Genomic DNA, 10,957 nt, shown 5'->3' on the forward strand with positions numbered 1-10,957 from the left:
GGAATCACCCAGCCAGGAGTAGCACCCATGCAGAAGATGAATACGCCAAACGCTACTCCTTACAGCCCCTCTTAAAAGAGGCTTCTGTCTCCAGCAGTGTCTCATGGTTCAATACCCTCCCCCTCTCCCCCCGAAACGATACATTCCAGAACCCCTCACTCCGCGGGCGACAGTTACAGACACTCACCCACATGGCAGGACGGTACGTCAATGAACCCTTTCAGGAAGTTCCCCAGGGGGCTGTTTTCTGCTGACTGCAAAAGAGGAAGAGATGGGGCAGAGAAAGGCCAGTTACCGAGAGAAATACAGAGAGAGAGACAGACCACTGCTTTCTGCTTTCAGGCCACAGTCTCTGCCTTTCTCCTGCTGTATTTGCAATACCGAGCAGAAGGGCTAGAAAGCAGTAGTCACTAAGATTACGGAGGCAGGAGACAGGTTTCCGAGTAGCAGCCGTGTTAGTCTGTATTCGCAAAAAGAAAAGGAGTACTTGTGGCACCTTAGAGACTAACAAATTTATTTGAGCATAAGCTTTCGTGAGCTACTGAGTTGCTCTGAAGCTTTCTGGACTGAGGTATTCCAGAATGGATCCCTAGACCCTGGCTAAGTTGGAGCAAAATCATTGCAGCTGTTTTTGAGGAAAGCAAAGGTGGGGAAATCCACTTCTCCTATTTATCAACCAGATTTTAAACAGGGCTGTATCAGACAGGTGGAGAGAGACACCAAGGTGGGAGAGGAATCATTTAGGACAGGGGCAGGCAAACTTTTTGGCCTGAGGGCCACATTGGGTTTCTGAAATTGTATGGAGGGCCGGTTAGGGGAGGCTGTGCCTCCCCAAACAGCCAGATGTGGCCTGGCGCCCGCTCCCTCTCTGACCCCCCTGCTTCTCGCCCCCTGATGACCCCCTCGGGACTCCTGCCCCATCCACCCCTCCCTGTCCCCTGACTGCCCCCCCGCCGCCCCATCCAACCCCCCCTCTTTCCTGACTGCCCCCCCAAGATCCCTGCCCCCATTCAACCCCCCTTTCCCTGCCCTCTAACCACCCCAATCCCTATCCACACCCCTGCCCCCTGACCACCACTCCAAACTCTCCTGCCCTCTATCCAACCCCTCCTGCTCCCTGCTACAGCCGCACCGCCCAGAACACCAGGACAGGCAGCCGTGCTACTCGGCTGGAGCCAGCCACTCCATCATGCAGCACAGAGCACCGGGTGAGGCCGTGGTTCTGCAGCTGTGCTGCCTGGCAAGAGCTCGCATCCCCACCGCCCAGAGCATTGCGCCAGCGGCGCAGTGAGCTGAGGCTGCGGGGGAGGGGGAACAGCAGGGGAGGGGCCGGGGGGCTAGCATCCCGGGCCAGGAGCTCAGGGGCTGGGCAGGAGGGTCCCGTGGGCCGTAGTTTGCCCATCTCTGAATTAGGGGGTTGTAGTTTGGAGCGGTGAGATGAACTTCAGAAGGAAAGGCGGCTGCCGGGATGGAGCACTGCATGCTGGGAGCTGTAGTTTCCTTGGGCCCCTACTTGACACTAAAGGTGAGGGTGGTTAGAATTCTCAGCACCACTTGGGCTCCAGGGAAGTTGGCAACCTGGCCAGATTTGGTGCCCCTGGCTTATTGGCAACAGGGACGGCCTGTTAGTTCTACTTGCTCACCCCCACAAAATTGACCCCTTGGTGTCCAGGACAGCCGAGCGGGTCCCTCAGATTGTGCTGGAAGGTGGGGAAAGGAGACAGCATGGGGGCTAAACTCACAGCCTCATCCTGCTCTTGCACCAGCGTGTTCATGATCTCCTCCACGTAGTTGGCTGGGAACCACAGCTGCTTCTTGCCCCCGTAGTCTCCCCGCCACCTAGAAGAGGTAACAGGAACAAGGCAAGCAGACTGACTCAGGGGTACTAGGGATGTGAACACTGCATGCAATGTCAGGGGAACAGCTGGAACAGGGAAACAGAAAAGGAGCCATTAAAACACGTCTCAGCAACATGCACAAGGCATGCAATTCCTGTAACAGGAGCAGCAGCCGAAGCCGGAGTGATGTCTGCTGAGCTCCACTCTGCAGGAAGCCTGGGGCATAGACCAGGGCACAGAGAACCGCTGGAGGGTTTGGTTCCCTGGTAACTAGCCAGTTGTCCCATGGTTAGAGCAGGGACGTGGGAGTCAGGATTCCTGGGTTCCATTGCTGGTTCTGCTGGTGTGTCCTGGGCAAGTCATTTTCCCTGACTGCCTCACTTCTGCCATCTGCTATGACCTCTACCCAGGACTGAGAGTCTTAACGAGTGTTTAGGAGGGGCCAGAGAAGGGCAGAGATGTAACATGAGCGTGCACTCTCGGGGCTGCCCTACACTACACAGGTAGGTCGGCTTAACTACATCACTCCAGGTGGTGGAAAACATCACGCTCTGGGAAGTGTAATGAGGCCGACCAAAGCCCCAGCGCTGACACCAACTAGCGATGGAAGGATTCTTCTCCCGACCTAGCCTCTCAAATGGGGTATTAACAACAGCAGTTGAAGAGCTCCTCCCATCGCTGGAGCAAGTCTCTGCACTGCAGCTGTGCCACTGCAACCCTTCTAGTGTGGACACAATCAGTCTCATGCTGAATCAGCACTTGCCATGTCACGGGTGATGGGCCATGGAGCGGAAGCCCCAGGCTGGCCTCCTCTGGACCACCCTCCGCAGGGTGGCTCAGGGAACTGATCAGCCTGGAGCACGGCCCGTTAGCGTTTGTGCCAGTGGGGAGCGAAAGACCCAGAGGAGCTCATTCCTGGCGAGGGCAGTGTAGCTTGACCACAAGATGTTCACAGCAGGCAGATGGTACAGCTGTCCCTGGCTGGGCGGAGCACTGGGCATGTCAGGGATCAGGCGTCCCATCAGATGTCCGGACTGTAAGTGAGAAAGAAGGATTCCACCTTGCTGGTGGAGAGCATCTGGGGCCGCTCGTGGTACGTGGGGATGCACGACTGGTGTCCCTTCAGCTCTGGTGAAAGAACCCCTCCTCGGGGCCCAGCCCCTCAGGTCAAGACGCAGATGGCCCCCATGAGAAAACGGGGGAATCTCTCAATAGGCCCCTAATGTCAGTAATTTGGGTGGTGAGCCAGCCGGGACTGAGCCAGTAAGGAGATACCCAGCTGCTCATGAGCAGAGGAAAGTCCTTGTGAACGGAGTTTCTCTCGAGAGCAATCAGACAAAACGACATCAGACACCTTGGGTTATCTTGAGCTGTGGCCTTTCTTCTTGACTCCACCACACCCTGGCCCCACCGCAATCTGATAAGGACGCCCTTTGTAGCCAGGGGACTCCTCCTCCGGGACAACCGGGCAGTGTCAGGAGAGGAGTGGACCCCTGACCGGACATTTTGAAAGCGGCGACTGAGAGGGAGAACTCACCAGCCTCCATCCTGTTTGTCGATGTTGTGGATGATGGCCTGTTTGCAGAATGAGAGCTCGTCTTCCCGCTGGGCTTTGTAATCGTAGAGGGCCTTCACCGTACACTGGGGAGCAGAGCAGAGACATGCTAGCCTTAGCAGCTGCAAGGCCAGCATTCCTGGGGAGGGAATGCTGCAGAAGAAAAACTGCAAAGGAATATAAAGTAGCTCCCCAGGCCTTGATTTCAGGTAACTGAGGACTCTCTCTATATATATATCATGAGTGTTGATAAACAGTTTAGATGGGTGATAATGCAGCTGGAAGCAGCCATATTGTCAACCCAATCCCCTGTGTCCAGACAGAAGCATCAGTGCTGCTGGCAGAGATAGAGAACAGCAGATTTCCACAGCTCTTCTAGGGGCAAGTCAAAGGTTTTTCCACCGTCTCTCCAGAAAGGTTTGGGGGAAGAGAAGGACAAAGTTTGAGTGTGGGCAGAGTGGGTGCCTGTTACTGGAGCTTCGAGAGACTCTGCCAGCCGTTCTGACAGCATGACTGCCGTGGTACAGGTCAGCCGGCCTTGCTCCTTGCTGGGATAATCATCAAGGGCCTGACTTGCCACAGTTCCCATTGGGACTGCTTAGGGAGTATGGGAGGCAGATTCAGGCCTTAAGAAGGCAGCCGCTCCAGCTTACAGAGCTGCCAACAGAGCAGGGGAGATTCTGGAACATCTCCAGGTCTTCTTACTTAGCTCCATGCAGTCTCCTGGTCTAATGCACAGACTGAGGAACTGCCATTTCCTGCAGCCATCTACGGCAGCAGGCATGTCCGATTCCTTTTCAAGGTTGCCAGATGGTTTTGATAACCAGAAAACAGCTCCCTTTGGGCTAATGCATCCCGTGTTTGGTCTCGGCCCAAGGGTTCACTTGTTGGGAGGGGAAGTTTAAGGTGCAGTGGTACCCTGAAAAGAGATTTGATAAGTGCCCCCAGGGGCTCCCATGTTTATTCTCTCACTGACATCAGATCCGGCCCATGCTGCTGATAAATAAAGAGCTGGTTTTTCTAGCTACTAGTGCTGAAAACATTGCCCGGGATCTGAGAGTCAGGCTGGGTCATTCTGGTCCCTGCATCACCAACTAAAGATTCTGCCATCCGAGCTCAGCTACTGTAACCATTCTGAGGGTGAGCTGGAAGAGACTCTGCTCTCGCGCGCCAGCTCTGCAGGGCTCACCGACGGAGAAGGGATTCAGCATAAGTCTTTCAAGGGAACGCTGAGTGTCTGGCACCTGGGTCGGCAGCCAGGGGTGGATGCCACAGGCACAGCTTGATGGGATATGCAGGCTGCCATTCCCAGGATGGCTGGCTGACTCCTGGGAGTCCCGGACACCTCTTGAACTGGCAGCAAGTCGGAACAAAATATCACCCAGTTCCCAGGCAGCATGTGAATCCCCCTCCCCCTCCTCCCACTCTACCTGTGCCACGCAGACCTGGGGGGAGTCTCCGGCCCATGCTCTCTTACCCTGGCCATTGGCATCTTGTTGGCCTCCACATAGAAGTGTGGGGTTCGCACTTCATACAGGGCTCCATAGTCCAGTTCCTGCAAAGGACAGGCAGCAGCGGTAACATGGGAGGCAAGCCCACAGCTTCCCCCCTTCCTCCTCTCCTGGGGGGCAGTTTGAGGAACAGAGGAAGGCACCTGCGTGCATCCTCATTAGAAAAGAGGAGATTTGAATAGAGCGTTCCTTAATGGAGCTAGACGGTCGGCTGGGAGCTCCTCCTTTTGTACCACTGGTCTACGTCAGGCAACTGGGGTCACAGAAACACAACCTCCCTAGTGCGGATACAGCATCATAGAATATCAGGGTTGGAAGAGACCTCAGGAGATCATCTAGTCCAACCCCCTGCTCAAAGCAGGACCAATCCCCAATTTTTGCCCCAGATCCCTAAATGGCCCCCTCAAGGATTGAACTCACAACCCGGGTCAGTACAGAAAGATCTGTCTCTTGCCCACTCTCCTGTGTGCCACACCTTGATTACAACCTCCAAGGGCAGCATGGCCCCTAGGATCAAGCCAGAGCACTGCATGCTGGGACATGTAGTTTACACTTGTTGCACCTCTGCATAAGGATTAGAGCACCGGCAATCTGATTAGCTGGTCCCTGAGACTCCGGACAACTTGCCAATGCATCCCCTGAGCAAAGTTTAGGGACCATAGATAAAGCCATGTTCGGCTTTTCCAAGATTCTGTGGGGCAGCCATAAAGCCCCCTTATATTCACTACACTGCGCAGCTGCATTGCCTCTCTTCCCTGTACCCTGGTGCCCTGCCATTCTCATGGCAATACTCCCTGATGCCCTCAATGGGGCTCCCCTGCCCCCCAGGACTCACGGCGGTGCCCATCTTCTCCAGCGTCTCCTCGTTGATGGGATAGCGGAGTTTCATCTTGCGGTAGAGCGGGTGCTTCTCGTAGTAGCTCACCAGATCCACCAGGCTCTCGAACTCGGCGGAGCTGCCCAGCATGAAGAGCCGTCCCTCCTGCTGGATGCGGCAATGCTTGATCTTGCCCTCCGCTCTGTTACCAACACACCCCAAAGGGCACATGAGGAGGGACTGGGCAGGGAGGTGGGGGAGGGGGGACATGCCTTCTGTTTTTACAAACTGCAGAGGGGAATCGTTTCACCCACCCTGAAATGCAGCCACTTCTGGGGTGGATGGCAGCAATTGGGGAACAGCGCACAGCACAAGATGGCACGACTGCCTCCTAGCAGCACACTGTGTCATTAGTCAGTACTGACTTCGAGTGAGCAGCAGCCCCAGCACGACAGCGAGTTACCCACAGCACACCGAGTATGTCTACCCTGCAGTTGGACACCCGTGGCTGGCCCGTGCCAACTGACTTGGGTGGGCAGGGCTGTTTAATTGCAGCATAGATGTTTGGGCTTGAGTTGGCACCCTGCGAGGTGGGAGGGTCCCAGAGCTCAGGCTCCAGCCCGAGACGGAATGTCTACACTGCAATTAACACACCCTTAGCCTGAGCCCTGCGAGCCCGAGTCAGCTGGCAGGGGCCAGCCGTGGGTGTCTAACTGCAGTGTAGACAAACTCAGCCAGTCCTGAGGGAAGGGAAGAGGACCTCTAATGACTCATCAATGCAACTTCCTGCAGCAGCAGCTTTCCTTGAAGGTCTCCGTCCTGGAACCCATCCAACCCAATTGTGCTCAGTTAATGAGACTGGAGAAAATCATGTGCAAGCACATGGCAGGGCACGGGATTTGGAGGAGAGATGGCAACGGCTGAACACTGTAGCCTTTGATTCCGGTGGGTCACAAGAGAAACAAGTCTGCTGCTTCTCAGCTCAGGCCCCAGTGATGGGTTTGGCCGACTGGCCAGCTAGACCCTAGGCAGCTCGCAGTCACCTGAAGGAGATAGCAAAGGAGTTGGGCTCGCTGCGTTTGCGCAGCAGGAAGGCTCCGTCCCGGGGCACCCTCATCAGCATATGCTCGGCCTGCAGGCGGGACAGGTTGGCGTGGTACCACCTGGGTCAGGAAAGAACACACAGCAGGATCAATGCATCATCTGTACCCTGTGCCACGGCATTGACTCAGCAAATGAGAGAGGGGCTGACTCCTTTCAATCTCCTAGAATGAGTCCATGTCCAGTGAGCATGGGAATCCAGTTCTGGTTCTCCACCCTCCAGGGGTCCCAGGGACACGTCTGATCTCTTGCCTGTATTAATGCACTGGCTGAGTGTCTAGCTGTGAGACCTGCTCACGTGTGTATCTATTGCAGTAGGAATCAGGTCTGCTCAAATGTGCGGATGCACGCCCATGGATGTGTGAATCAGAGCTGGGCGACCACTAGGGATTGTGCTGCCTTGTAGTGGCCACCAGCAAGGGAAGAGGGTAAAAGCTTTATTCCCCCAGCCTCTGGCAATCCCCGCTGGCTGGAGCGGCAGCCGCCTGTGTTTTGGGACTCCCCATACTGCCCGTGTGCTGTTCTGCCGGCGATCATAGTCTTGGCTATATGTGGCCTGAGATTATTTACACATGAAACCCCTGCTCCCCTTTGGTATTCCCAGGGAATGGGCCGGCTGAGGGAACATCTGGCTCCCTGCGGCCTGCGGGGGTCGCTTCCTCTACAAAAAAAATGGCCACGGCTGGGGCTATAGGCCCATTCAGGCTCCTGCCCCAGATCTTGATGCGGTGTCTCACTGACACCCCATAACAGAATAGTTCCACTGGCGACAGCACCTCGGTCAAAAAGGAAATGCAGCCCCAGTGACACCTCATCTCCGGCAGGGGGTGCTGGATCCGGACTGGATGGGTCAGCAGAGGGTGCTCACTGGAGAGGAGGGGAGAGAAGCTAAGCAAAGAGGAGAGAGGCGCTGTGTGGAGAAGACTGAGGGCCGGAAGGACAGGAAGAGGCAAGCGGAACAAGGAGGGAAGAGGGGAAAGGGAGGAGAGGTGATGCACTCACTCTTTGCTTTCGTGGGCGTTGGGCTGCGGCACGGGGTCTGTGAGCCTCATCTCAAACTCGTTGCACCGCAGCGGCACCTCGCGGTAGTGGCAGATCAGGCTGTAGAGGCTGTCGAACACCAGGTTGTCCGTCAAGTAGAACTTGGTGGTGCCGGCTTCCTGCCGGGAGTGAATGCGGCAGTGCTGGACTCGGCTGGACCGCCTGCAGCAGAGACAAAAAAGGGATCGGCAGGATCAAGAGCAAACCATGTCTCCCAGCTGCTGCCCAAAACAGGCGCACAGTGGATGGCAGGGAAGGTCAACCCTCTGCACCAGGCCTGGGGTGGGGGAGCAGGGGCAGGAGATGACTGGACAGCAAAGAAACATCCCGAGTCACAATGCGGAGTTTGGATCAAGACTCCCAACATTCGGGGGTTGGATCTGGGCTTCGGTTCGGCCCGGTACAGAGACAGCAGCCAGCCAGCCGGGCAACCCATACAGGGATGTTGGAGCAATACATTGGCTTAGACCAGGGGTGGGCAAACTTTTTGGCCTGAGGGCCACATCAGGGTGTGAAACTGTATGGAGGGCCAGGTAGGGAAGGCTGTGCCTCCCCGAACAGCCTAGCCCCCACCCCCTATCCACCCCCCACTTCCTGCCCCCTCAGAACCCCTGACCCATCCAACCCCCTTGCTCTTGTCCCCTGACCACTCCCTCCTGGGACCCCATGCTCCAAACCGCTCCACCCGGGAGCCCACCCCCATCCAACCCCCCCGCTCCCTGTCCCTTGACTCCCCCAACCCCTGTCCACACCCCTGCCCCATGACAGGTCCCCCAGGATTCCCATGCTATACAACTGGCCCCTGCTCCCTATCCCCTAACTGCTCCCCCAGGACCCCCCCAACCCCTTACCATGCAGCTCAGAGCAGCAGGAGCTCGCAGCCCCGCCGCCTGGCCGGAGCTAGCCGCGCTGCCTGTGTGGCGGCATCACTGTGGGGGAGGGGGAACAGTAGGGGAGGGGCCAGGGGCTAGCCTCCCAGGCCTGGAGCTCAAGGGCCGGGCAAGATGGTCCCGCGGGCCAGATGTGACCCGCAGGCCAAAGTTTGCCCACCTCTGGCTTAGACAGTGTGACCATGTTGCCCCCTAGTGGCTGGTGTCCACAACTAACCCAGCGGGCCGCTCACAGCTAATGGTGCTATTTTAAATCCAAGAGCGGCAGGGGCGTGTGGTTTGGCCGTTTGCTCCTGGATGACGCATGTGGGAGCTGCAGGTACATATTGTGGTTTTTTACATTAGTTCAGGGCTTTGGGTCAGGCCCACCTCTCTCTCACTGGGGCTCTCCCACATGGAATCTATAAAGGCCAGATCCCGAGGTCCTAACTTAGGCAAAAGCCTCTCTGAAGTCAATGGGACTGCGGTCTGTGATCCTGAGCCGCACTGGGGCACCATCACCATGCCCTGAGAAGCACCAATCATCAGCCATCACGGTGCTGGGGAATGATGTTGCAGATGGGCCTGGGAACCGCAGCCCTTTGTAGAGCCACAGAACTGGGAGAGCAGCAGGGCAAGCATCCCCTCCTCGACCCCGACAGGCTGCCTCTGGGGAGCCTAGTCTCCGGGATCTATTCAGGTCTCGGCCTCGCTGCTAGGCTGCCAACGAGGGAGAGGATCAGCGCCCCTTCTGGTGGCTCCCGAGACTAGTCCAGTAGGAAACAGTCTGAGGCCCACCAGCTTGTCATCAGATGGTAGCAGCTTTCCACCGCTACTGCCTCGGACTGGAGGGAAACCGAGTCCCCGATGTGAGGGGATCACTGGTGCTGGAGGCAGAGGGGATCCTGTGCCCTGGTACGGAGGTCGCCGCAGGAGGCTCCTACCAGAAGGAGAGGGTGTAGTCTCCCACAAAGGTCTCGCTCTCCCGCACCAGGAAGGTGCCGTCCTTCCCACCCGTCTCGGTGCAGTACTCATGCAGCAGCTTCTCGGCGATCTGGCGCCCGTCACGCCCCCCGCCCAGCTTCCCGTGAAACCACTTCTCGCTGAAGTGCAGTTCGTTGTTGTTAAACTCCTGAAGAGGTGCAGAGCCCGAGGACGAGACGGGCGGGGTGGGTGGGGAGAGACCAGAGAAATCCAGGGGAGAGAGACAGAAGAAAAGAGAGAGAATGGGTTTGGTGTCATGTCCTTAATCACTTTGGCCACCTCTGGGGTGGAGCACAGCAGCAGCCCAACAACGCACAGCAATGCTGCCCAACAGTTTAGGGCAGGTAGTGAAGGTTCTCATGTCCCACTGAACCGCCTGGGGATCTAGTCGGCAAAAGTTAATAGCCCCAACCAGAATCTGAGCAGGACCCTGAGGTTAATACCCTGCCTTTGAAAAGTGCAGTGGGATATTTAATGGCCAGAAGTAGTCAGCACCTTGGTTCTGCATCTCTTACAAAAACACACATCTGTGCTCCTAACACCATTGGTTTAGCACGATCGGTGAAGGGCACCCCTCTGCTGAGTAACTAATACTAGCACCTGGGCTTTTCTTGGCCAGTTTCTCTCCAAACACTGACCTGGTCTAACCCTCTTTAGCCAGTGAGCTGGGGCAGAAGCACAATCCAAAGGGGTACATACAGCTGCAGGTACTTGGGTGGCTCTGTAGGTGAATCCTGAAGGTCACTGAAGCACTGTCTTCCCCCCAACCTCCACCTTTCCTCCTCACAAACACACCTCTTTTTGTTCCACCTCTTCCTCATCCTCGTTGGATTGGTAGCGGGACGTCTCCTCGGAGTAATAGATCTTGTTGCTTGTCAGCACAAAGTAATGTGGGCTCCAGGTCTGCCAAGGAGAAAGAAGCATCAGAACCAGGCAGCAAGGAAGCCAGGGAGTGGGTAAAGGCAGGGAGGTGGCCAAGGAAGTCAGCATCTGCCAGAGATCACAGCTGCTTGCATTGCAGGCATGTGAGTTCACCCCATGCTGCTTGCTGATGCCCCTGTAACACACTGCCAGAACGTGTGTTGTGTTTCCACTCCAGTGAGTAGTCCACTAGAGGATACCAGCCTATTACTGCTATTGGGTAATGGAGTCACTCCTTTAGCTTACATGGTGGAGGTCTGTGATGAAGATCCAGGATTCAAGACCTTGGAGGGGACGGGACCTCCTCTTGTGACACCTCC

General features: G+C 56.4%; 1 protein-coding gene across 1 annotated transcript in view; it reads right to left on the reverse strand.

The window, feature by feature from the left end:
- Positions 1-10,957, reverse strand: part of LOC119851292 (1-phosphatidylinositol 4,5-bisphosphate phosphodiesterase gamma-1-like) — an 80,026-nt gene that overhangs the window by 12,844 nt on the left and 56,225 nt on the right. The window contains 9 exon segments of the mRNA XM_038390907.2: positions 188-254; positions 1,743-1,839; positions 3,376-3,479; positions 4,871-4,948; positions 5,740-5,923; positions 6,765-6,884; positions 7,825-8,025; positions 9,677-9,864; positions 10,512-10,619. Of these exon segments, the coding sequence (XP_038246835.1) occupies positions 188-254; positions 1,743-1,839; positions 3,376-3,479; positions 4,871-4,948; positions 5,740-5,923; positions 6,765-6,884; positions 7,825-8,025; positions 9,677-9,864; positions 10,512-10,619 (1,147 nt within the window).

Source organism: Dermochelys coriacea, chromosome 2 (genome assembly GCF_009764565.3).
Source record: "Dermochelys coriacea isolate rDerCor1 chromosome 2, rDerCor1.pri.v4, whole genome shotgun sequence".
In the NCBI taxonomy this organism is placed as follows: Eukaryota; Metazoa; Chordata; order Testudines; family Dermochelyidae; genus Dermochelys; species Dermochelys coriacea.